The following is a 27,668-nucleotide window of genomic DNA, read 5'->3' on the forward strand; positions in this document are numbered from 1 at the left end:
GACGGCTTCAATGCATTTGTTTTGACGCGACGTCACATCGCCGAGACTATAAGCGCGGCCTTAGAAACAATGTAGTACCAAAATTTAAAGGAAACCACGGCAAATTCGTAAAACCAAGTGTTACTTTTCTTGAATGAACGCACCGCTTTAGTTTTTAATAACATTGTAGTGGACATGTAAAGCCTCTGATCACAGATATATAAAACAAATCAAAATACATGGGTTTATTCTATAGAAATACTACAGTGGGGTTTTCTGTGCAATAGCATGTTGTAGAATAAGGGCTAACTGAGCATCAATTAGTGACCAACAAAATGGCAGCTAAAACCATATTTATTTTATACACACAAGGCCTCAAAAACCTACCACATCAACCCCCCATTATTACAGATCTTACAGTGATTAAGCTGCAGACAAGAATTCTGGGTTGTAACATGGAATCACCTAGTTGTCATCTCACTTTTAAGTTGGGATTTAGCAAGTTGCAGTGGTGGGTTTCACATTGACTTGAAGGCAGTTAGCGGCGGATCGGGATACGATACACTGCATCGCCCCTTCGTGAATCTGCCCCCGTCCTTTCCTGTCATTTTAATACATGGATTCCCTAGAGCTTTTGCGTGCTACGAAACACAGCCTGCATTGCTAAGCCTGGGACAAGCAAGTATGGAGTGCGTGAAGCCACACCAAAACAGCAATCTTATTCTATTGGACATATCAGTTTGGGTTTAAATCTTTGACTGTGTTGTGTTGAGAGTGGTTGCAAGTAATACAAAAAGATGAACATAGAATAAAGTGGTTTTCAACACATGGCCAGTAAGCTTGTCTCACCAGATTGTGGTAGTCACCATGGAATTAAACATGAGGAAACCCTCAGGCTTACATGCAGCCTATTACTTGTCTATCCCCAAAACATGAACAGACTGGGGTTTCCTGAGAAGATTATAAAACATAATGAGGACATGTAACTTGCTTAATCATTAAATGATTATTGGAAAACAATTACTCATCATGCCCAGTCCTGCATGGGATCGAGGGTATGTTACGAAAATTGAGCCCAGACTGAGTTCACAGTATATAACTTACTTTGATAAACATTGTTGGCATATATATATATTTTTATTTAGTAACTACTCTGTAATACTTCAGGAGAAATTACCTGGTTTCAGGTTATATATTTTGTACTTGTACTGATTTCAAGAATTCTAAATATAAAAATAAGAATACTTCCAACAAAAGTACAGCTCAAAATATCAAATACAATACTCAAAATAAAACATATACATTTACTAAACATAATCAAGACAGTGATTACAAGTAGTACACACATGGATCTCTGTGTTCATGTACACTGTGTCATACAGGCGTTCATTTACCAATATTATGGGCCATGCAGATGAAAAGCTACAAAATGAATACCTTCTGCGCAAAGACACTATATATATCCCATATATAGCTTGTGTGAACAGTCTACATTTCATTAGTGGTAACAGTTTACAGTAAATGTATATAAACTACAATACCGGCAATATATATAACTTTTAGAAGGTAAAATATGATACTTATTTTGAGTTAAAACACAGAAGGAAATATCTACGCACTTCAGTGTTCAATAGTCCTACAATGGGTCATCCTATGCCTCCATTACCGGGGTGAAGAAAGAGGGATTACCAGTAAAACGCATACACATTTACAAAAGCCCAACTAAACATTTATTCTCCTGTAACACTTTCTACATTTTCTTGTGGGACACTGGTATCCACTTCCCCAGGGGATTCCATGTGGTCTGGTGATGCATCCGAACTTTTTTGGGTGCCGTCAGTCAAATTGTTGCAGTAGGTCTGTAATGTCTGGTCCACCTGATTACCAAACCTTTGGTACCTGCCAGGTTTGTGTGGTTTACTTTTGTGTGTATATAGGTGTTCCAGCAGCTGGCTCCTTCGAAGAAACTTGTGCCCACACAGCGTGCAGCTGAGCTTTCTTTTTTTTAGAAATGAAAAGTTGCAGTTCACCTCTACTCCTGGATCTGCATCTTTTGACAGGAACGATATTTGATTGAGCAGCAGCTGGGCTTGGTGACTGTGGCTTGTATGTTGTGCTGGCTCTTCATTCTTGTTTAGGAGATAGTTATCAAGCTGCAGGCTTTCCATGTTCTCTATGTTTTCAAGGATGGGGCGGATTTCTCCCAGGTCATCACTCTCTAGAATGGACGCAGGTACTCCGAAGGGAAGTGACTGAGATGCATGAATGTGCAGGTGATCTCTTAAATTGACGCGGGATTCCAAACGTGCACCGCAATAATGGCACGAATACATCTTGTTACCAACCTTGAGGAAGGTAGATTCTGAATCTTCTAGAGGTGGTAATGGATGTGGCGATTCGTGGTCACACGTTTCTTGCTTTATAGACATTGCCATCTGCTGAATCTCTTCTATGGACTGCCCAGCTGCTCCTACTTGGGCAGGAAAATGTGAAATTTGCTGATCTTGGCCTCCACCTTCTAGTCCGATGGCAAGAGATAACTGCAACTGAGGGTGCTCTCCCTGTGTGACTGATCTCGTTGCAGTTGAAGGATTGTCTCTCAGTTTCATGGTTTTCTTGTGTGTTTTTTGGGCTGTTGAGATTTGAATGCCATATAAATTAGAGGCTTTTGTAGGCTCTGGTAATAACACTTGGGATGTCTCATTGGCAGAATGTGAAAGGAGGTTTGCATGGAGAAAATGTATTCCTTCCTCCAATCGTATAAGATCAACAGCTTGCTTTGGGCTTTTTCCAGTGTACATGACATGCAAAATATAGCTGAATATATCAGGCTGAATATCTGCTGGCTGGATCTTTATACAGTCACTGCAAAAACAAACACATTTTACCTTAATAAAATATCCCGGCTATCAGTGCAAATATTATAGTTATTCCTGAATAGCACTTAACATTTAGTTAAAGTGCAGTTCATGTGTTTTCAAATGAATATGACGTAAGTAAAGCTATGCACATGAAAAAAGTTAGGTTGCGTAAATATGTAAGTTCCCGCGCCGGCACACACGCTGACCCGCACTCACCAAAACAAAAAAAATCTGACTTCCCCGCGCGCTCAGCTGGCCCACAATGCCACCCCCCCGCGCGCGCTTGCGTAAATCGGAGGACACTCGGCGCTCATGCTTGGAGCGCTCTCCAAGCATGAGCGCGCTCAGCGCCAGCGGGGACTCAGCCTTAGATTTCAGAATGATAGTGGACATGTATAGAGATTCTCAATGTTATTACAGTGAGAGATCATAAACCTTTTCACCTTAAACATGGAATTAACGCTTTAAAAGGTGCAAACCCAAGAAAGAACACATAAATCGGATGCCAGTGATATGTTTTTTAACAAATACTCCAAGCTGGAGTACATTTTAATTCATTTGGAATGTTTTCCTAGCAATGTTTGTAAACATTGTAAGTTTAGGGTGCACTTGTACTGCCCTAAAATTCAAGTTCCTGTCCGCCTTCCCTGGCAACTACAGAATGGGTTAAAGCCAGCTAATGAGAAAAGTATTAACGCATTATAAAAAAAGTTACAATTAGTGTGATCATAAAGTTATACCTGGATTGGTGGATGAAGATCATCCGGAAGTAGTTTGAAAAGGCTGCAAGTACTGATCGGTGCGCTTTAAAATACACATCCCCAATAGCAACTGTGCAGTCGCAAAGGAAACCAAACTCCCGCTGCATATTCAGCTGCTGAAGCAGCACTAGACTGTGGCTAGATGGGTCCATGGTTTCTGAAAAGAAAGCAAATGCAGTATATATTTTAACCCTGTCAGTCCGATTACAGAGCAATGTTGCAGGGTACTCAGGTAGTAAAGAGGTTATATTATATCCAAATGGGGAAGGGGGTGGGGAGAGGCTAATATGCATAGTAATTATACAATTCCTGTGGTGCAGAACAATCAGCAAGGAACTAAACGTCCTCCAAAAGCAGATTCAAAATGTGTATTTAATATATATCTTAATTCACTCATTTAATCTAATAATGCAAATCAGGAGAAGTACTTAGAAGCGACGGCTTGGTCGCGATCGCTGAAGTCAAGTCAATTTGATTTTTCCAGCGACCGAAGCGTGACGTCACCGTTGCTGGCACTATAAGCGCAGCCTTAAACTTACACTACTCATGGGCTAGCTTAGTGGCGGTTCCATCGGTGCCCCTGCACCAAACCGCGAGCTTACAGAGGCCATGTGCTGTTCCCCACAATTAAACTGATTGCCGGGGCCGCATCATCTCCTCTTACAGGGTACCGTCATCATGAAGCCACGACATCAAATCGCGTTGCCAGGACAAAAACATTGACACCGCATGGCGCCAGAGCTGATGCCTCGTTGGACCAGGTAAGAGGCCCGCAAAAGCCCCTGCACCAAACCCTGCAAAACTAGAAACCGACCCTGCACCACTCCGGTGAATATTTTTGGGCCATCAAAAGGATGCACAAATGCGGAATGTAATACATTTCAATGTTCACCACGTGAGCTCCTCCCAATTCACCATCAAGATACTCCCCAAAGCACAAACTGAGACAGATGGGGCAATTCCACTTACGTGCACATTGATGTCTCACACAGGTACACAAACCCCCCCACCCCATTATCTCTTAGCATACAATGCTTCCTCTGCAGCCACGGTTTCTGGGTAACGACATGCAAATAAGCACTCACAGTTGTGTGTGTGTGTGATACATATATATTTTTAATTGATTATAGTGACACACCACTAACAATGGTGTCCTGCCTGTATGCCTGAGTTGCAACATTTGAGGTATAATAGAAAGTAATAGACACGCGAGGACTCATGCCTAGGCCATAGTACAGCGACCGAGCGCATGAAGTCACGCACGCCTGTACTTGCCGAGATCAGTGTCCTGCAGGGTTGAGCGATAGGGGGCGTGGCAACGACGTCACGTGAGCGGTTCGTCCTCGTTAGCTGAACTGTGCATGTGACCCTTCCGTCGCACAGCAAAGACAAACAAGCTTGTATTGCCAAGCATCTGTTTATTACTGAGGTCAATGTTTCATCTCTCCAGGGCGCGGGGAGGATATAGCAAATGGAAATATTACTGTGTGCTCATTTGCATGTCTAAGGCCTCGTCCAGGGTGGCGCTGAGCGGGTGGGCTCTCGCTCGCCACGATGAGGCACATCGGGACAATGTGTGTGGCCAGCATGTGTGTGGCTTAGCTGCTTGCCGAGCAAGCAAATTTGATGCTCGCAAGCGCGTCACGTGAGCGGTTCACCAGCTCTGACGTCGTGGCCACGCCCCCCGACACGCGCACCTAGCCAGCCACGAATCGCCCAGTCAAGCAGGGCGCAGCGCACGAGCGCCAGTTCCCTATCTGGTCGAGGCCTTAGGCTGGGGCCATGATACAGCAGACCGTGCAGACGCTGTGCAAACAGACTGCTCCATGCGGGCGCAATTATGAGGGCGAACCAGCTCCGTGACGTCACTGGCACGCCCACAGACGGCGCACGTACCATGGCCAAAAACTGCACCCGCTTGAAGTGGGTGATGTCACAGCCGCGCACGCCTCCGCACGGGCAAAGGCACTATGGACCTGGCCTTAAGACAGGTCTGCAACCCTGCCTTTCACCATTATCGGCCAGCATACAGTGCTTCCACTGCAGCAAGGGATTCTGGGAAATGACACACACACACTTTCCACCACAATTGCCTTGATGCATAGACCCTTTGGTATTTATTAAAACCCAAAAATGACTTTAGTGTTACTTTTAAGTAAAACAATTCACGTAAATCTCAGTTACGTTGCAGTTTCCCGGACACGGGGAGTAGCTGCAGTCAGCATGTCACAGCAGGAAGCATTGAAGTTCCTGCATTGCTGCCATGGCCTCCCACTCCTCGCGGGCTTCTCTGGCACTAAAGGGAGCTGACGTGACCGGGTATTTTATTATCTCGGCCGCTTCCCTACAGCACAGCGCACTCGGCGCCACTTCTTGTGTTGTAGCCATTTTGCGCGCGCCCCCCCCTCTCTCTCTTCGACAAACAGCGGCCGCGCGAGGCAGATGCCCGCCAGCGGCCGCGCGCGCACGCGCGCTTGCCACATTCAAATGAACCGAGGCGGCCCAACGTCTTTCCCAGCTCCTTACCCACAATGCCTCTCGCGCGCCGCCCGCTCACCGTGCACAGCAAATAAAAAAATAAAAAAATGCGCAGCCCGCCCCACAGCTGCTTTTCCACCGGTCTCGCGCAGTCTCGCGAGGAGGGGGAGGAGGGGGAGGAGGAGGGCAGCGTCACGTGACCCAAGCCAGACCAAGCCGGTTTTTTTGTTTGTTAGCAGCCTGTGTGCTGATTGGGGAAGTGGCTTGTTGCTGCCCTCAAGTGTCTTGTTCGTTTACTTGTTGTAAGTAAATGACAGTGGCCTGAGTGGGAGTAGGGGGCTGGCCTTTGACGCAGTTAAATACTTGCTCCTATTTTAACGGCAGCTCAGGTGCCCTGGCATGCTGAAATCACAGCTGCCTTGAATTGCAAACAAACACAGGAGTTCATAGTTGTATTCTAAATGTCCGGCCTGGTCCAGGAGTTTAACCATACCTGAATAAATAAAGGAGTTGGGGGATGAAGCGGAAATATTACGTCAAATGTACCACACACAAAATAAATACACATTTTATTTCGTGGCACCAACAAAAACGTAATCTCAGAATCAGAGCGGCACTCGCCCATCCTGTACCCCTATCCTGGAAAGAAGCTTAAGGCCGTGCGCTTATAGTAAGCGCGACGGCGACAATGCGACGGAGCGACGTCGCGTCGCAAACTTTGGATGCTGAAATATTACATTTTTCAAGGGCTGTCGCCTCGTGACAGCCCCTGAACAAATCAAATACCGGTACGCCCGCGCCGCCGCAAAGCGAGATATAACTTTTGCTAGCGGTGACGTCACCCGTCCCCGGTCGCGGGCACTACATGTGCGGCCTAAGGCTGAGTTCGGGGTGGATAATACGGCCGCGAGCGTCCGTGTGCGCCTCTGCCGCGCGCTCCTGCACCCCAGCGATCTATGCCTTAGCTGCAGGAGTTTGGTCGTGGCGTTTGCGGGTGTGGCGGGGGGCGTGGTGAATGTGTCACGGAGCTGGTTCGCTGAACCAGCTCACGTGACGCGACTGCAGCCCAAAAAATCAATTTCGCTTGTGTGGCAAAATGTAGCAGCGTCAACGCTACTCTTTGCCGCCAAGGGTCGTTTCTACCCTGAAAACAGATATTCTCTTTCACAACTTCGTCCCGAACGTGCGCGCGCGCGCACGTCACGTAGTAACCACCCTGAACCAAGCCTTAGAAAGCTGCTGGTGTGGAACGATGTCTCTGCCAACCCGGACATCAAAACACGTATTTATAAACATTAGACAGCAGCAGGCACTGAAAACGCTGGGCAAAAGTACTCCAATAAAAAGTTTTTTCCCCCCAAAAACATATCATCTCTGTTTATAAGTTCTCTGAGAAAATACACGCATCAGTTTACATCGAACATTGTAACATACCGCAACGGAGCATGACGAAAGGGCCAGGATGACACTGAAACGTGTGTTAAAGTGTTCTATGTAAACTGATGTGTAATTTGCATGTTATTTCCCAGAATCCCTTGCTACAGTGGAAGCATTGTATGGGTGAAAGCACGGTCGCTCATGCTCGAACACCGTGATGTCACGCGCTGAAGAAGCTGGGGCGATTCCTGGCCTGCAGGGTTACGCAATGGGGTGTTGGGCGAAGGTGTGCCAGCGGGTGTGCCTGTGACATCACATGAGTGGTTCGCCTTCATTGGCTGAACCACGCACGTGACCACGATATCATGCGACAAAGACAATTTTTTTTGTCTCTGCACTTATTGCGCCTACCCACGCTCATGTGCACGCACGCAATATGGACATTACAATTCAGGTACATTGTTTTGATCACGCAGCTCGCGAGCGCGCAATCACCCTGGACGCAGCCTAAGGCCTCGCTCAGACAGGGTGCGTTGAGATGTGTGCGCGCACGTCCGTCGCAAATTTGGGTTGTTCGGTGGGAGTTTTCAAACTGAAAACTCCACCGGCGGCAAAGTGCAGCGTTGTCTCTGCGACATTTTACCATTACAACCCAAATTGAAATTTTGGCCTACAGTCAGTCGCGTGACGCGAGCTGGTTCAGCAAATCAAGGCGAACCAGCTCCGTGACGTGTATGTTACGGCCCCCGCCACGCCCCCAAACGCCGCGACCCAACTCCTGCAGTTTGATCAGAAATCGCTGGGCTGCAGGCGTGCGCGGCGAAGGCACGAACGCAAGTACGCGGGCGTAGCGCCCTGTCTGAGCGCAGCCTAAGAGATAATGGCAAGAGAAGCAGGGTTGCAGACCTGTCTTAGACGTGAATGTACTCACAAGTGATAGTTTTATTTGCTGTGCTCTAAGAATAAGTTATGTTTTTTGATGAAAAGCAATGGGAGATACGATTTATATTTGTAACATTACACTGAATCAGTGTATATTTAGGATTGGACGACAGATACAAAATCTAGTTTTTTTCCCTAAACGTGAATCTATTTATAATAGTTAGAATATGATGTAAAACAATTGAAGAGAACACAAATGATATGTTTACAGAACCTATGTAAGATTATTGAAATGTAATTTAATCAGTGCAGTTACACAAACGTCCAACAGATGGCGTACACAGTAACTGGAAAGAACGCTACTACAACGGAAGAAGACCGGTGCCGCAGCCGCCGCCGCCTGCCCTTCCCCGAGCTCCCGGGGTGGAAGAGAGAGGCGCAGTCTGACTCATACATCCGGCCAGTGTCCGGCTGGGCGCAGGGATAGCGCTTGTGCGTCAGTGGCGCCGCGTGGCTGCTCCTGCACTGCTGCGGAAGTCCTTTGTTGCAGCCTTAGTGACCTAACAGCAACCGCAGCCCATGCAAACCAGCCCCAGCACAGCCATCTTTACATGCATCCTGATTGCAGCGGCAGGGTAAGTATATATATATATATGTATATATCTATCATTGTGCAATGGGTTTGCAACCTTTTCTTTGCTCCTCTATTATTGTGTCCCAAATCGTGGCCTTGTTTTGCATAGTGGGGACGTGGAACCTAGCTGCACATTGCATGCCCTAAACCTGCCTTTGGCAACTTTAATGCCAATGTACGCTGGCACACAAGGGGTTACCAAGGTTTGCACATGCAATATAGAGTGTGAGTTCCTGGGACAAGGATTTGATAGGCAGGAGGACCCTGCAAGTTGCAGCTGTGGTATTGGCTGCCTGTGTAGGATGTGACTTCATCATAGGATCAGGCTGGGGGGGGGGGGGGGGGAGAAGAATCCCCCAACCCTTCTCTCTATCTACCTCCTGTCATGTAAATATGTGATACAGGAAATGCAATGACTAATCTGAAGGGCAAACATGATTGTTGCTGCAGTGACACTAAGGCCTCGTCCAGGGTGGTGCTGAGCGGGCGCGCGCTCCGCTGGACACATTGCGACAATGCATGTGGCCTGCGTGAGCGGGCGGGCGCTCGGCCGCTTGCCGAGCAAGCAAAATTGATGTTGCTACTCGCAAGCGTGTCACGTGAGCGGTTCGCCCAATGAGGGCAAACCAGCTCGGTGACGTCATGGCCGCACCCTCCAGACGCGTGCGCACCTAGCCGGCCAGGAATCGCCCGGTTGAGCAGGGAGCAGCGCTGGAGCGCCAGTTTCTGCCCTGGACGAGGCCTAGGGCCTGGGTCCCGCTGCATCTGGCGGCGCGCTCGGCCGCGTGCGCGTCACTTACCAGACCGGAGTTCCTTCCGAGCTGGCCCCATTCCCTCCTTGCTGCAAGGCCCGCTGCGCACTGACGCGTCAGCCAGCAGGGGATACACGAGGATCGTGATCCCAAGCGGCGACGCGTCACGTGGTGCTTCAGGGAGCCTATGAGGAGGAGGGGAGGAGTCTAGCTATGGGAGGGAGGGCTGATGTGTATATGTTTGTAGCATACTGAATAGGAGCCGGTAGAAAAGTAGGTGAAGGCAGAAGACGATTTACGGGCAGCTGGTGACTTGTGAAACAGCAGCTTTAAAAAGGATCAATCCAAGCAGCCAGTTTCTTCTGCACCCACGCCTGCGATTCAAAATCTGCACGCCCCCCCACCCCCCTGTGCGTGCAGGCTGTGCATGCAGGGGAGGTTGCGGCCAGCTCTGGCTGTGTGTGTATATGTTGGGTTGGGGGGGGGGGAGAGGGCATGTGTGCACCCTCTTGCAGCCTGAAAGACCCCCGCTGCAGCCCTCCGCTCAAACCACGCCCTCCGGCTCCTGCTCCCTACAGACCGCAGGTAGCGGTCAATTGCCTGTCAGCACGCTGCCTGCATGCAGTGCGGGCGCGCTGACTGAGGGAGCGGGGCCTTAGCCTAAGGCCTCGCTCAGACAGGCTGCTACACGGACGTGCGTCCGCGAGCCCCTGTCTGCTGGGCGATGTGTGAACATCCCCAGCAGACAGAATGACGCGACTGAGGGCGTAACTTAAGGGGTGGGAAAAAGTGCGTGTTTCTGATTGGCTGGAGAAGTGCACGTGACGCAGCTGTTGCTTGAAATTTCAACTTCAGTTGAAAAGCTTGAGCTACAGCCGCGACAACGCAGCACGTCTCTGCCTGGGGTCTTTTTCTGTTTGAAAACTCCCACAGAACACTGCGAATGAGTGACGAATGTGCACGCACACGTAAGCGAACGTCGCATCGCGTTCTGTCTGAGCTCAGCCTTACTAACATGATTGCTGCTGCACTGACACTAAGGCGGCGGTCCCAGTCATAACTGACGCGCGCCTGGCAGGGGGGGCGGCGCGTGCACAGCGCTAACCGCGATCTGCGGTCTGACAGGGAGAGAGGGAGCTTGCGACGGGAAGGGGCGTGCTCGGGGATTTGCGGGGGCGTGGCCATCACGTCACGCGTCAGGTTCGCCCTCATTGGATGAACCGCCGGTGGGGGCGTGGCCACGCCTCCGTCGCAAGTTTTAAACTCAATTTCATTGAGTTTAAAAAATCTTGCACGGCGCGGCTGCACCTTCAGCGTGAAGGTGCGTACTTTGAGGGGCGGTGCTTACACGCACAGCGCACGCCGAGCCGTGCGCTGTGGCAGTGACTGGGACCGCAGCCCTAGGCTGAGTTCGGACAGGCTGCGATGTGACCTGCGTGCGCACGTTCGCCACTCTTTCGCTTTGGTGTGTGTGAGTTTTCAAACTGAAAATCACACCCGGCGGCGGCGAAGTACAGCGTTGTCGCCGCTGCATTTGAAGGCTGAGCTCAGACCGGCTGCAACGCTACCGTGCGTCCGCGCCTATCTGCTGGGCGATATGTACTCATCCCCAGCAGACAGAATAACGCGATTGGAGGCAGGACTTTGAAAAAAAAAAAAAAAACCCGTGTGTGTCTTGTGATTGGCTGGCAAAGTACACGTGACGCGGCTGCCGAAATCACAACTTCAATTGTCTTTTTCAAGTACAGCGGCGACAACGCTGTACTTCGTTGCTGGGGGTCATTTTCAGTTTGAAAACTTCCACCCGCCAAAGCGAAACGTCGCATCGCAGCCTGTCTGAACTCAGCCGAAGATAACTGACATTGTGATTTCAAGCGGCAGCTGCGTCACGTGTACTTCGCCAGCCAATCACAGCCCCCCAGTTTTGTTGTTTTTGTTTTTTTACAGTCCCGCCTTCCATCGCGTAATTCTGTCTGCTGGTGATGTGCATACATCGCCCAGCAGAGAGGCGCGGTAGCGTAGCAGCCTGTCTGAGCTCAGCCTAAAGTTTGCACGGGGGCTGCATTGTAATGTAAACTGTTCAAGAGTAAATGTCTCGGATATATAGAGTATTTTTCACTTGTATGTCATAGTGATATTATTCAGCACTTTTTCTATTTTGGAGAAATATTCATGCAAAACATTTGGCTGCTATTGTAGTGTTGTAAATGCTGTTTTTCAATTGAGACTTAACCACCTAAAAGCTTAAAGTATCTGCTTTATCGTTGCGTAGGGGTGACCTTCTAACAAAACTACTAAGTATTATGTATTCCTATTTTGTTTAGCAATTTCCGAACCTAAATTTAATTGAACCATTGTGTACAGTAACAAAAACACATGTTATTCAGCTGTTTTAAATTAAAAAAAATCTGCAAAAGTAAAAAAAATACTTTTTAATACTTTCCCGGTATTATCTGTTGGGCGCTTATATTCTAAAGCAGGGAGCTCCAAACTACAGCCTAGGGGCCACATCAGGCACATCACAAGATTTTATCTGGCCCGCAGCAACTTGAAATATATATATTTTTGCTCATTATATATCATTTCCCAGTGTAAGCACGGCATCCTTTCTTTGTAATTGCCACATTTCTCTTTTGTTCTGAATCGTATCATGCTGATTACCCCCAAAAGATCCAAATAAAACGTATTCATTAATTGATAAAATATATAAAAATGATTAAAAAAAAAAAAAGATTATTTTTCTTTGGCCCGCGAAAATGTGTAGAATATACGATGTTACCCTCGTACTGAAAAGTTTGGAGACCGTTGTTCTAAAGCATTGGGTCCATGGTTTCGTGCTTGACACAAATAAAATATTTATCCCCTCTGATGTACTGATATTACTTAGGCCGTGCGTACAGTGACGGCGATGTCGCCCAAAAACAAATACATTGCTGCCACGTGCGCGTTACTATAAGTAAGCGCGACGGCGACAAATTTGGGAGCTGGCAATATTTAATTTTTCAAGGGCTGTCGCCTCATGTGACAGCCCCTGAACCAATCAAATGCCAGAAAGCCCGCGTCGCCCGTCGCGGGCACTATATGCGCGGCCTTAGGCGTTGCCAAATACTCTTTTTTATTGCCTGCGACTGGGATACTCATTTTGAAAAGAAATGGTTACAATAAATATATTTTTAGAAAGATATTTTCATTGTTAGTGTTGCCTTTCTTGCATAATGCTCAAACTCCAGTTAAATTATTATTATTATTTTTTTGTAACTTAACCTTTTTTTCTTTTTCTTTCCTACATAAGGTTATTGTGAGAAAAACAAGAGGATGGAAAGATCAAGCCATTGCAGTTATGTCCTCCAGCAACTGTACAATCAGAGAGAATGGGGTTTTCTTTGTGACTGTTGCATTGCTATTGATGACGTCTACTTTCCAGCGCACAAGGCGGTCCTAGCAGCCTGCAGCTCTTATTTTAAAATGATCTTTATAAATGACCAGCACCTGGTGGCCCAGCTAAATCTTAGCAACACGAAGATCAGCGCAGACTGTTTTGACCTCATTTTACAATTTATGTACTTGGGGAAAATGTTGGCGGCCCCCACAGATTTTGAGCAACTGAAAATTGCAATGAGCTACCTGCAACTGTATATTATCCCAGACAGTTTGGAAGATATACGGGATATTGATTCATTTAGTTTGAAGTGCTCCTCGTCTGCATCTAGCAGTAAAATGATATTTGGTGTGCGTATGTATGATGATTCTGTGGACAAGAGTGGAGAGGGTCCAAGCAGTTGGACATCAGAGCCAGCCTTATCAATTAATGCATTGCAAGAAAAAAAGCCAGAAGATAGTTTACAGATCAAGTTCGATGAGGAGATGCTTGATGTATGTCAGAAAAACACTCCTTCAAAGGTTTCCAACAGAAGGCTGTATGTGCCCGGGCGTTTTGGAAGAAGCTATACATGTGACAACTGTGGGTTTGTGTTCAGTTGTGAGAAGCTTCTGGATGAGCATGTACAGACTTGTACCAACCGACACACTTATCAAGGCAAAAAATCGCATATTGGTGACCAGAATGACAGAGAGTCCCCAAACCCATCTAAATTGTCTCCTTCCCAAGACAATGGATGTAAAGCAGATTCAAGTCAATCCACTGATGATTCTTCATCTTCTGGAAGTAGTAAAAACTCGGTGGTTACGTTGGACCAAATAAAAAACACAATCCTTGAGACTACTGATGATAAAAACCCAGTGATCATTAAAATTGAGCCTGATGAAAATTCCCTTGTTGAAATGGATGATATTAACATTGTTAAAATCTCAGACAAAGATTACTTTGAATCATCTGCTATTGAAGATGTGAAAGATGAAGCTGATGAAACCCTTAGTAGTAGTTACTATGTCGAGGAACAGTTTAACAAAAGTAATGTTGATATGAAATGTCTAAGAAGCCAATTATCTATAAATCCACACCTACATGGCCGGAAAAATACTAGATATTTACATAGAAAGGGAAATTCAGCAGTAGCAGATACGACTGATACTGCATGTGAACTGTGTGGCTTGACCATTACAGAAGATGACCTCTCACCTAGTTTGAAGTGCTCCTCATCTGCATCTAGCAGCCATCATGGTAAAATGATATTTGGTGTGCGTATGTATGATGATTCTGTGGCCAAGAGTGGAGAGGCTCCATGCAGTTGGACATCAGAGCCAGCCTTCTCAATTAATACATTGCAAGAAAGAAAGCCAGAAGATAGTTTAAAGGTCAAGTTCCATGAGGAGATGCTTGATGTATGTAAGAAAAACACTCCAAAGGTTTCCAACAGAAGGGCTCATGTGCACAGGCGTTTTGGAAGAAGCTATACATGTGACAGCTGCGGGTTTGTGTTCAGTTGTGAGAAGCTTCTGGATGAGCATGTACAGACTTGTACCAACCGACACAGTTATCAAGGCAAAAAGTCGCATATTAGTGACCAGAATGACAGAGCGTCCCCAAACCCTTCTAAACTGTCTCCTTCCCAAGACAATAGATGTAAAGCAGATTCAAGTCAATCTACTGATGATTCTTCATCTTCTGGAAGTAGTAAAAACTCGGTGGTTACGTTGGACCAAATAAAAAACACAATCCTTGAGACTACTGATGATAAAAACCCAGTGATCATTAAAATTGAGCCTGATGAAAATTCCCTTGTTGAAATGGATGATATTAACATTGTTAAAATCTCAGACAAAGATTACTTTGAATCATCTGCTATTGAAGATTTGAAAGAGGAACCTGATGAAACCCTTATTAGTAGTTACTATGTCGAGGAACAGTTTAACAAAAGTAATGTTGATATGAAATGTCTAAGAAGCCAATTATCTATAAATCCACACCTACATGGACGGAAAAATACTAGATATTTAAATAGAAAGGGAAATTCAGCAGCAGCAGCAGATACGACTGATACTGCATGTGAACTGTGTGGCTTGACCATTACAGAGGATGACCTCTCACCTAGTTTGAAGTGCTCCTCGTCTGCATCTAGCAGCCATCATGGTAAAATGATATTTGGTGTGCGTATGTCTGATGATTCTGTGGCCAAGAGTGGAGAGGGTCCAAGCAGTTGGACATCAGAGCCAGCCTTCTCAATTAATACATTGCAAGAAAAAAAGCCAGAAGATAGTTTACAGATCAAGTTCCATGAGGAGATGCTTGATGTATGTAAGAAAAATGCTTTTTCAAGGGTTTCCAACAGGAGGGCGGATGTGCCCGGGCGTTTTGGAAGAAGCTATACATGTGACAGCTGCGGGTTTGTGTTCAGTTGTGAGAAGTTTCTGGATGAGCATGTACAGACTTGTACCAACCGACACACTTATCAAGGCAAAAAGTCGCATATTAGTGACCAGAATGACAGAGCATCCCCAAACCCTTCTAAACTGTCTCCTTCCCAAGACAATGGATTTAAAGCAGATTCAAGTCAATCCACTGATGATTCTTCATCTTCTGGAAGTAGTAAAAACTCGGTGGTTACGTTGGACCAAATAAAAAACACAATCCTTGAGACTACTGATGATAAAAACCCAGTGATCATTAAAATTGAGCCTGATGAAAATTCCCTTGTTGAAATGGATGATATTAACATTGTTAAAATCTCAGACAAAGATTACTTTGAATCATCTGCTATTGAAGATTTGAAAGAGGAACCTGATGAAACCCTTAGTAGTAGTTACTATGTCGAGGAACAGTTTAACAAAAGTAATGTTGATATGAAATGTCTAAGAAGCCAATTATCTATAAATCCACACCGAAATGGCCGGAAAAATACTAGATATTTAAATAGAAAGGGAAATTCAGCAATAGCAGATACGACTGATACTGCATGTGAACTGTGTGGCTTGACCATTACAGAGGATGACCTCTCATCGCATTACTTATCCAAGCACATAGAAAATATATGTGCTTGTGGCAAATGTGGCCAAATATTGGTGAAAGGTAGGCAGTTGCAGGAACATGCCCAAAGATGTGGGGAACCCCAAGAGCAAACGGAGAACGATAAAATAGATGAGGAAAATCATTTTGGCGATACCATGGTGGAGTCTTCTACAGTAGAAGATGTGGTTGTGAATACGTGGGATGATTTAAACGAAAGTGGCATTCAGAGAAATGACAGTGCGAAGAAGCAAATCTATAAGCATTCAGCCAGCCCTTTTCGCTGCCCCAATTGTGGGCAACGATTTGAGTCTGAGAACCTGGTGGTCGAGCACATGTCCCAGTGTTTGGATCATGAGGTTTTCAGGAACTCTGTTTTATATGAGAATGACCGGGATCACAGGAGAAAACATTTCTGCAACCTTTGCGGGAAAGGTTTTTACCAACGCTGCCACTTACGGGAACATTACACGGTCCACACGAAGGAAAAACAGTTTGCGTGTCAAACTTGCGGAAAGCAGTTTTTGCGAGAACGCCAGCTTCGATTACATAATGACATGCACACGGGCATGGCAAGGTATGTGTGCTCCTTATGTAATCAAGGCAATTTCAGGAAACATGATCACTTACGACATATGATCTCTCACCTGGCAGCGGGGGAAACGATATGTCAGGTCTGTTTTCAGACTTTCCCAAGCAAGGACCTTCTAGAACAGCATATGGATGTCCATCTGTACACGTGTGGAGCTTGTGGTGCAAAGTTTAACCTGAGGAAAGACATGAGGTCCCATTATAATTCTAAGCATTTAAAGAAAGCATAGCTATAATCTAAATAATTGCATATGATAGAACACCAAAGCGTTCATTATTAAGGTAGTACTTATATTAAGTAGATAGCTGGGGTAATAAATACAATGTTCTCTGATGTAAGATAACCGGAAACTTGCTACAGCTCAACCCCGTTATAACGCTGTGCTTGGGGTCCAAAGAATCACATTGCGTTATAAGCGGATCACGTTAGAAATAATGTACAATTGTGTGCATTGTACAATAAAGTATTTAAGACACCAATAATCGTGTCGTAAAGTATTCATAAATCCGAAAATTGGGAGCCGCGCTTGCATCGCGCTATAAGCGGATTCGCGTTGTAACGGATTGCGTTATAACGGGGTTGAGCGTTATAACTTTTTGGGTTCTTTGAATACTTAACAAAAATGCATAAAATTTAGTTCCGATAATTCAATAGAGCTTCAGTATGTTACCAATTTGATATGTTCTCCATTATTTTTGTTTCACTTCTGTGATTGTATGAAGAAAACTGTATGTAAAGGTCCTGCTTTGGTCTGCTAGTGGTAGACAAGGACATCTTTCCATGAAAATGTCACAGGATGTCGCACAAAATAACAGTGAAATCTATCCAAGCAAAAAGAATATTAATCATTAATTTTGAATCGAAGTTGACAGTCACAATGTGGATGGCACTTGACAACATGTTTTATATGTGGTCAAACTAGTATAACGTTCTTACTAATGATGTGTTCTTCTTAAAACAAGGCTAAACGGTAGAGAGATTTGCGCGTGTCTGAAGTTAAGTACCAAATAGATTAGTATAAGTATCGCTCTTATTATGAACTTTATCTGCAAGGAAACGTAGCAGCGATTGAGAAGGATGACACTGATTTGTGCTACGTTGGTTAGCAGTAGTTAATGATACGAGTAGATTAAAGACTTCGGACAATGATGCTGCAGCTAAACCCTGCACTTGTAAGGCTACGCTTATAGTGCCGGCGACAGTGACGTCGGGCTGTGGTCGCTGGAAACATCAAATTGAGATGACGCTCCCTCCCCCCCGCCCAAAAAAAAAAATCTTGGTGCCCCTGCTGTAAGTAATGATTAACTCTTAATTTGCAGACTATGTAGGTAGGACTGCTTGATCGGATTCGGATTTCCCAAACTGAAAACTCGTTGGCTTTATAGAAATCGGTCCCTAAAGTTTCAGGATATAATCAACAATAAAGTGATTATAATAAAGAGCGGTAAAATATAAAGTTCAGTACAGGCACTGGACACTTTTTATGCCACTGAAAGCTCCTAAACTTCTGCAGTAACAACTTGTTTAGTAATAGGCCTTTTCACAAAAAATACTAATTGTTATTGCTAAATAACATTTATAGGTAATCCCATCATTCAAGCAAAGTCTACTGAAACAGCCCGGTGCCTTACTTTTTCCCATTTTTTGTATGTTATTTGGAAAAAAATAATAATGTTATGTTGATTTTTGTACATACTGTACATTGTCAGAATGTATACCCATTCATGCACATTGATTCTTATCATTGTATAATTAAAAGCACATATACCATGCTGGAAATTAAAGTGATGCAAGATCCAGTGACACCGAGTACCTGTACACTTGCAACCGTCCCAATGCCACTTTTAAATAAATGACACAGCCTTCTATTTTGTAAGTGATGCTATTCCATAAGAATTCCTACCCACTAAAGTGAAGTGGCTGTAAGGTGTGTTTCAGCGACAAAAATGTGTTTTAAGACATCGCACCGCCACCTGTGCTGAAGCAGGGATATACTGAAAACCTGGCCTGTTGGTAGCCCTTGAAGGCTGTTGTTGGCCAACCCTGGTTTAGGCTATAAGGAAGTAAGAGGAAGGTCTAAAAAAAAAAATAGATTTTTTTTTTTTTAAATGAAAGGAGAACAGATTTATATTTTCTGATTAGATGGAGTATCACTGTACACTGCAGTGTGTTTATTTCCAGAGAGGCATGGAGATATTTTGATCTTTCCTGAACACATAAGCCTAGATTCACTTGGCACCAGGACACAATGTAACGATAACAAAACCATTTAAATCATTTTAAATGTGCGATTTTCCCAGGTCCCTCTGGTGTGTTCATGGGTATCTCACCACGTGGAGTATAGGTTAATCCAGGGGTGCCCAACTCCAGTCATCAAGCCCTCCCCCCCAACAGGTCAGGTTTTCAGGATCTCCCTGCTTCAGCACAGGTGGCTCAATCAGGCTTAGTCTCTGACTGAGCCTTTGATTGAGCCACCTGTGTTGAAGCTGGGATATCCTGAAAACCTGACCTGTTGGGGGATCTTAAGGACTGGAGTTGAGCACCCCTGGGTTAATCTATTAGGTATATATGTCAATGGGCCCTCTTCTAAATTGGTCTGTTCCCCTTATCTCCCCCAGCAAAGCCTTATTTCAGGGTCTGGATGGGAATAGCACGAGCGTTGGGTATGACTTAAAGTATTGCTATTTATTTCCCATTATTAATTTTACCAGAACTTGGTGAAAATGATTCAGGCTAATTTTGTATATCCTTCAGAACAACGACTAAATATAACACCATGCTTTTTACGCGACTAAAACCTGGTTAACAGCAGAATATTCTCTTGCGTTGCAAGTAACAGACATTAACTTAAGTTACCGTCACATTTATTAGACTAACAGAGCTTGGTGAATTCGGATGGAAAAGTATGACCACAGTTACAAAAGTGGCTACATCTTTGGAAGACCATCCAAACTACGTCATTGCAAGCTCTGCTAAGAATGTATTTTGCTTATGCAAACAGTGCTCTATTTATCTATCTTCTGGCTGCAAAACTTTGAATAATAAACACTTGGGGGGGGGGGGGGGGGGTCGTTTTTGCCATGATTTTGATTCAAAACTCCCAGAGTATTTGCATTTCATCCAACCACAACTTGGTTCCCAAATACAATTTGGTTGTGTTAAGAGGGAAAGGTGTGTGTGTGTTGTAAACCCTTGTGATTGAGTTTACAATGCCAAGTGATTGTTTTGTATGCCTTCAATACAGTTAAAAACGTGGGCACTTTTTTCTAAAAGTGACCAAGCAAATGGATCTGCCACTCTAGCTCTTTCACTGCTGGAATGGAAAGCACCACATTCCTATGTGTTGCATTGTCCCCCCTTGCCATACTGTTGGGGAACAAATATACCAAATGAGTCTAATAACAAGATTTTGGCTGCAGTCCTGATTCTTATTTCTACATTATAAATGTCCGAAAATGTTTTACAATGTATTTTACTGTGACTTTTGTTATTATGGATCATGTGCTAAATGAACACATTACTGTCATTAGTAGCCATTTTATGATATCTGTAGATGATATGTATATATGTTCATCCATAACCAATAAATATTTAGAAAAATCTATATTTCTCTACTGTGTTATCAAAGCAAACATGTTTTTGAACAATAATTCATACTCCTGCCCTGAAGTGGTTCAATATCTGCAAACTACCTGACTGTAATAATAACCCTTTCTATAAAATTGTACTGTTATTTTTATTTTTATTCCAAAGTTGCTAATAGACCAGAAACTGGAACGCCAAATGAGAACTAGAAGTTGAAGCCAGATGAACCTGCAAAGGCATCGATACACACAGTATAAACAGAGGCACACTAATATCTACACTATTCAGAAAACAAACGGCACCCCTTTTATTTTTCGGCATATCTTGCATAAAAAGCACAACATTTTCATCAAAAATGTGAGCAATTATAGGTCTGTCAGAATTATTTGATAATCCAATTAATATTCTTTGACATTGGTGACATGCGATGACCTCATCAAGCGCATAGTTTCAAAATGGTGTTTAGCGAAGAAGATAAGCATGTTATAAAGTGCTTGAGACGGAGCAAGAATTATGGTTCAAAATGCTTACATCAAATATTTCCTAATAAAGGACGGTCGCTAGGACAGAAAAAACTGATTCGTAAAACAATGTATCGTTCAGGAGTGGGAAAAGCTGGATCAACGCATAAGGCTTCGGACATGGTGCAGGGAGCGGCGCTGATCTGTGCTGAGGCGCACGCATGCTTACCAGTGAGCCCCTGCAGCCGCAATGAGAGCGGCTTTAGCAGGGGCTCGCGCACGCTTGAGGAAGCGTGTGTCTTACCAAATGTTTCGTTTCGGTGCTCACGGGAGCGCAGGGCCGGTCGCGTGAGCGGTTCGCCCAATGAGGGTGAACCAGCTCCGTGACGTCACTGGCCCGCCCCCCAGAGACGCCCACGGATGGCACACGCTCACCGTTTTGCCTCAGCGCGCCTCCGCACGGCTTCAGTGTCTATGGACAGCCTTATTCATTATCAATCAGACAGTGGCCTTCTCGTCTCCGTGCTTTTCAGAAACATTTTGAACACACACTTTGAACCATACTTTGAAATCAAACTTTATAGTGTTTCAGATTAGATTACAGGAGATTTACAAATGCGATTTCGCACTTGCACAAAAATACACAGACCCACACGTTTATACAGTACTGAAATTATAAGCCTGTGTGTTCTGTTATATGGTTGCTATGCCTTGGTCTATGAGGAATTCCTGAGCTAGTACATGGTGTGGAAGCGGCATAATTTTTCCATCTATAGTGTAAAAAACAAAACACAAAAGTGTCCTCAGCACTCAAAACGAAGAAACTCTCACAGGGGTACCTATATACTCCCAAAAATAGGACACCAAAAATGGTAATGAACAAGAAAAATATTTAATTAACGTATAATATAAAATCATAGTAGTGGAAAGTACAACACATCCAGCAAAATGTAGTCAATACAAAACACTTCATGGTATAGGACAACCCAGCTGTAAATGAGGGGGGGGGGGGAACACCTAGGGTACTTGGAACAGGGAGGGAGAAGACAAACTAAAAGAGGGGCAAGAACAATGACAGGGCTGACAGACCCCCCCCCCCCCCTTCAAGGCCCGTTCCCATGTGACACACCACCCCTCCCCCCTAATTTAGTGGGTTCCCTTATAATCCCTACAAATAGGGTTTTGCATAGTAAAGGTCCTGTTGTCTCCCTCGGTCAGTCTTGGCCTTCTAAAGTCGCGCAACTTTAGAAGGTCAAGACTGACCGAGGGAAACACAACAGGGCTGTTAGGGTCACGTGGGAATGGGTTCTAGCATTTAGCCCCTATTTTTTGCGTTTTTTTTTCTGTTCCAGTTTTTGGATACTAATACTAAATCTCTTCTGCGTATCCGTGTGTCTCATCTGGCTACCTGTTCCATTCCAGGGGTGGATAAGTACCCTACTTTTTTTTATTTTGATAATTTACAGCTTGGTTGGCTTAAGTGCTTTGTTTTAACTACATTTTGCTGGGTGCGTTGTACTTTCCACTGCAGGTGTTCCTCGGTATCCGACTGTCTGCTTTCCGTCGAATGCCTTATCCAACGCCGCATAATGAAGTCCGCTGAACGCATTATCTGACGTCGGAACTGCTTATCCGACACTCAACGCTGTGGATTAACAAGGACCCACGATCCGACAGTTTGTTATCCGATGGCGGTTTGCGGGACGCAATACGTCGGATAAACGAGGACCGGCTGTACCATGCTTTTTTTATGCGTTGGTTAAGTTTTTTTCTTGTTCATTACCATATTTTGTGTTTTCTTTTTGGGAGTATATTGTGCCCCTGTGAGAGTTTATTCTTGCTTTGAGTGCTGAGGACACTTTTGTGTTTTTGTTTACCATTTAGGTATTAGGGATTCCTTATGTCCTCGTGCACCTATTGCATCAGTGATTTATTAATTTGTGTAGTATATGGGTAGTGCTGTTTGATTTTTAATATATGACATCTATAGCAGGGGTGCTCAACTCCATACTCAAGCCCACCACAACAAGTCAGGTTTTCAGGATATCCCTGCTTCAGCACAGATCGCTCGATCGGTCTCTGCTGCAGCACAGGTGGATCAATCAAAGGCTCAGTCTTCAATTGAGCCCCTGATTGAGCCACCTGTGCTGAAGCTGGGATATCCTGAAAACCTGACCTGTTTTGGGGGGGGGGGGGGAAGGAGGAGGAGCGTGAGGACTGGAGTTGAGCACCCCTGGTCTATAGTGTGAACATTAATAAGAAATATTTCAAAACTTGATTGTGGTGCAATTTAGGCACCAAAAAAACTTTTGACAACTTCTGAAGATTTTAAAGTGCAAACTTTAAAAATAAATTATTTACTGACTGATGCTACTGTATATCTAAATATGGTAAATAAAGGAATGATTTCTGCTAATACGTCCTTATTTTACATTTTCTACTGTGCTTCCAGCAACGTTTTGTGGGCAGTTACAGGAATTTGCAGGCGTGGCTGCATGTATTACTAGAAGCAACTGGAAGAGATTCAAGTTTGAGTTCTGACTATTTTTTTTTTTTTTTTGCATCCAAACCAGTTCTCAGCAGCGCAACACTAAATTAACCCATTTGTACCCAGAGGTGCCAGCAACAAACAGCTTTGCGGTCCCCTCTGGCAGCAATTCGGTTCATAGGTATTTTCTAACTAGAAAAGATATTTAAAGTGCGTTAATTTAACCAGACTGAAATAAACGGAGTTCTCGTATGTATGTCTTTATTTATATAGCGCCATTAATGTACATGGCGCTTCACCGCAGTAATACACGTGACTATCATATAAATAACAAATAATACATAATGGGAAGAAGCGCTTCAGACATAACAGTAACATTTAGAAAAATGAGTCCCTGTCCCGAAGAGCTTACAATCACATACATTAAAATAGTAATTTCCATTCCAGGCAGCAACAGCAGCACGCGTTGGAATATTGCTGCTAAATGTAGGTGAGTGGGTAAGAGGTCCAACAGACTTAAAGAAATTATCCCTTTAACAGTTAAAGACTGGGGGGGGGAGTCACACCAATACACCCACATAAGGACATGTTCCCCAGGAGCTGTTGCTTCCACAGCGGAATCTAACATCTGACCGGGAACTCAGGGAATCAAGAGCACCATGGAGATAGGGCCACGCCCCTTATCAAACATCCACGTGGGACACCTTCTGACACTTGGGTTGCCTCCATTTGATTGGCTCACCTTCCAACCCCGCTGAGCACGGTGATGTCGCGTCAGAGACACGCTCCTCCTCTTTTGGCACGCGCTGGGCGTCGTGGACAGTCATTGGATGAGAGCCGCTGTTCTCCGAGTTCCCGCCCCCTCCAAAGCCCCCACCCCCCCTTTCACATTTCTGCCAGCGCTGAAAGGCTTATCAGTGAAGCCCAGGCGTGCGAATCACTTTCCGCGGCCCGAGAAATGGAGAGGTCCGAACGTTGGCAGGCGCGAGACCAGCAAAAAAAAAAACAACAACAAATAAATTAAAGATCGTGATTGGCTGGCGGGCGCGTGGGAAAAAGTTCTGGCACGTTGCAGCGAAGAGGATGGGAGGCTATATAAGGGAGCGGGGCGCAGGCGAAGCACCACAGTGTGTGCACGCGTCACACAGTTTACATAACGTCTGGGTATCCATTCAGCGTGAGAAGGGTGTGTGCGCGCTCCACTACAGAGGGAAACTGACAGGCGCGAAATAAAGTTTAGAGAGAGAGAGTACAATGTCAGGCGTGGCTGTCGGGATCGACTTAGGCACCACCTATTCCTGCGTGGGGGTCTTCCAACATGGCAAGGTGGAGGTCATCGCCAACGACCAAGGGAACCGCACGACCCCCAGCTACGTGGCTTTCACGGACACCGAGAGGTTGATAGGGGACGCTGCCAAAAACCAAGTGGCCATGAACCCCACCAACACCGTCTTCGATGCCAAGAGGCTGATTGGGCGGAGGTTCGACGACCCGACGGTGCAGAACGACATGAAGCACTGGCCCTTCACCGTGGTGAGCGAGGGCGGCAAACCCAAGCTGAAGGTGGAGTACAAGGGCGAGGAGAAGACCTTTTTCCCCGAGGAGATCTCCTCCATGGTGCTGACCAAGATGAAGGAGATCGCCGAGGCTTACCTGGGCAAGAAGGTACCCAACGCTGTGGTCACTGTGCCGGCCTACTTCAACGACTCCCAACGCCAGGCCACCAAGGATGCCGGGGCCATCGCCGGCCTTAATGTCCTGAGGATCATCAACGAACCCACCGCCGCCGCCATCGCCTACGGCCTGGACAAGAAGGGCACGGGAGGGGGCGAGAAAAACGTCCTCATCTTCGACCTGGGCGGGGGCACCTTCGATGTCTCCATCTTGACCATCGACGACGGCATCTTTGAGGTCAAGTCCACGGCCGGCGACACTCACCTGGGCGGCGAGGACTTCGACAACCGCATGGTCACCCACTTCGTGGACGAGTTCAAGCGCAAGCACAAGAAGGACATCGGGCCCAACAAGCGGGCGGTCAGGCGGCTGCGGACGGCCTGCGAGAGGGCCAAGAGAACCCTGTCCTCCAGCACCCAGGCCAGCATCGAGATAGACTCGCTCTTCGAAGGGATCGACTTTTACACGTCGATGACCCGGGCCAGGTTCGAGGAACTCAACGCCGACCTGTTCCGGGGGACCCTGGAGCCGGTGGAGAAAGCCCTGCGGGACGCCAAGCTGGACAAAGGTCAGATCCAGGAGCTGGTGCTGGTCGGTGGATCCACCCGCATCCCCAAGATCCAGAAGCTGCTGCAGGATTTCTTCAACGGCAAGGAGCTCAACAAGAGCATCAACCCGGACGAGGCGGTGGCCTACGGGGCGGCGGTGCAGGCGGCCATCCTCACCGGCGACAAGTCGGAGAACGTGCAGGACCTTCTTCTACTGGACGTGGCCCCGCTATCGCTGGGCATCGAGACGGCCGGCGGGGTGATGACCGTGCTCATCAAGCGCAACACCACCATCCCGACCAAGCAGACCCAGGTCTTCACCACCTACTCGGACAACCAGGGCAGCGTGCTGGTGCAGGTGTACGAGGGCGAGAGGTCCATGACCCGGGACAACAACATCTTGGGCAAGTTCGACCTGACCGGCATCCCGCCAGCCCCCCGCGGGGTGCCGCAGATCGATGTCACCTTTGACATCGACGCCAACGGCATCCTGAACGTGACGGCGGTGGACAAGAGCACCGGCAAGGAGAACAAGATCACCATCACCAACGACAAGGGCCGTCTGAGCAAGGAGGACATCGACCGGATGGTGAACGACGCCGAGAAGTACAAGTCGGAGGACGAGTCCAACCGGGAGCGGGTGGCGGCCAAGAACTCATTGGAGTCGTACACGTACCAGATGAAGCAGACGGCGGAGGACGAGAAGCTGAAGGGGAAGCTCGGGGACCAGGATAAGGCGCAGATCCTGGCCAAGTGTCAGGAGGTGGTCACCTGGCTGGACCAGAACCAGACGGCGGAGAAGGAAGAGTTCGAGCACAGGCAGAAGGAGCTGGAGAAGGTGTGCAACCCGATCATCAGCAAGCTGTACCGGGGGGGCGCCCCCCAACCCGGCTCCGGCGGAGAAGCGGGACCCGGACCGACCATCGAAGAAGTCGATTAGACATCTACCTTTTAACACACGTGGTGGCGAAGGGGTTAACCACAGCGGGTTTTTGCATTATTCCCCTGCCCCGTGTTTGATGCCTGGACTCTAGTGCTGCGAATTGCTGCTTTTGCAGCGTAAAGTGTTTAGTTAGTTAAAAAAAAGTTCACATCCCTATTACTTTTTGTTACTGGTAACCCCCTCACTGCTGCAGGGTGGCAATCTGGCAGCGAAGGGGTTACAGCTGGCAGAGTTTACGTAGCAGCTTCAATGTTATGCACTTGGGGGGGGGGGGGGGGGTTGTTTGTGGTGCTGTCCCAGTCAGGATCAGATCGAACTAATGGCACAAACAGGTATCTAACATTAAAAGAAGTATTACAATGTATATTCAGTGGGATGGGGGTGGCCCCCCTAATGATAACATAGTCACATTTTCTGGGTACCCACATCTATAAGGAAACATGACACTAACCCAGAGGTTCCCAGCCTTCTTTTGGTTAATGAACCCTAAGTGAAATTCTGGGGAACCCCCAACCCTCTCTAATAGCAACTCTGACAGATGCAGTGTAATTTCTTCTGTAATTTATACCATTTTCAATTGATCAGAAAATTGCAGGGAACACTTTAGGGATGCCTTGGGAACCCAAGGCTTCATAGGAACTCTGGTTGAAAAACACTACTAACCCATAAACTCCAGCTTACAATATTTGGAAACATTTCTAGGTTAAACTTCAAGAAATTACTTAAAAATAGCGTAATTTGTCATATTGTCTTAGGAAAGTTTTTATTAAACATTACCATTAGTTAAATGTAACCCTTTCAAAAAATGAAACCAGACCATATTTGATATTTTCTAAATGCGTTTCCTTGTATCTTACATTATTAAGCATTATAAGGTGTGTGCCATCGAGATATAAAGGTCAAAAAAAACATTTTCATATGTTAACATTTTTCCAGCTTTCCATTTAATAAAATGTTTGCTTGCGTTGGTTCGTGGCATTGCATTATTATGAAATCTGTTACTTTTTTTAGCCTGTGTTTCTTTATGTTATATTTTACCTCAGATAGTAAATATTTGCAGCGTTCCTGATGTTTGCCTGTTGTCTTTGGAAGTTCTGTATATGCTTCATTGAACGTTTTGAACGTTAACAGGAGAAGATGTATGCAATACAAAAAGAAAGCCAAAAACTGGGTATCACCCGTGACACTATTTAAACACCATAAATTAATAATAAGACATCACTTCTCCATCAGTGAAATTGCCATATTTA

The 27,668-nt window shown here is 45.8% G+C and overlaps 3 protein-coding genes across 9 annotated transcripts; 2 read left to right on the forward strand and 1 right to left on the reverse strand.

Moving 5' to 3' along the window:
- Positions 1–198: 198 nt before the first annotated feature.
- ZBTB25 (zinc finger and BTB domain containing 25) lies at positions 199–16,797 on the reverse strand. Of its 7 annotated transcripts, none has more exons than XM_075614892.1 (3): positions 16,775–16,797; positions 3,581–3,758; positions 199–2,844 (listed from the first exon to the last, which is right to left on the reverse strand). In XM_075614892.1, the coding sequence occupies exons 2-3, from the start codon at positions 3,751–3,753 to the stop codon at positions 1,710–1,712; spliced, it is 1,308 nt and encodes a 435-aa protein (XP_075471007.1). In that variant the 5' UTR covers positions 3,754–3,758; positions 16,775–16,797; the 3' UTR covers positions 199–1,709. The 7 variants fall into 7 exon arrangements, with proteins under 7 accessions (XP_075471007.1, XP_075471001.1, XP_075471002.1 ...); XM_075614886.1 differs by lacking the exon at positions 16,775–16,797 and adding an exon at positions 9,773–9,818; XM_075614887.1 differs by lacking the exon at positions 16,775–16,797 and adding an exon at positions 6,128–6,270.
- Positions 8,655–20,323, forward strand: ZBTB1 (zinc finger and BTB domain containing 1). The gene is made up of 2 exons (XM_075614884.1): positions 8,655–8,973; positions 13,017–20,323. The coding sequence occupies exon 2, from the start codon at positions 13,040–13,042 to the stop codon at positions 16,946–16,948; it is 3,909 nt and encodes a 1,302-aa protein (XP_075470999.1). The 5' UTR covers positions 8,655–8,973; positions 13,017–13,039; the 3' UTR covers positions 16,949–20,323.
- Positions 20,324–24,184: 3,861 nt separating this feature from the next.
- HSPA2 (heat shock protein family A (Hsp70) member 2) lies at positions 24,185–27,412 on the forward strand. The gene has a single exon (XM_075614885.1). It carries the CDS (start codon positions 24,508–24,510, stop codon positions 26,413–26,415), a length of 1,908 nt encoding a protein of 635 aa, XP_075471000.1. The 5' UTR covers positions 24,185–24,507; the 3' UTR covers positions 26,416–27,412.
- The last annotated feature ends 256 nt before the right edge of the window (positions 27,413–27,668 follow it).

This window comes from Ascaphus truei, chromosome 9, assembly GCF_040206685.1.
Source record: "Ascaphus truei isolate aAscTru1 chromosome 9, aAscTru1.hap1, whole genome shotgun sequence".
NCBI lineage: Eukaryota > Metazoa > Chordata > Amphibia > Anura > Ascaphidae > Ascaphus > Ascaphus truei.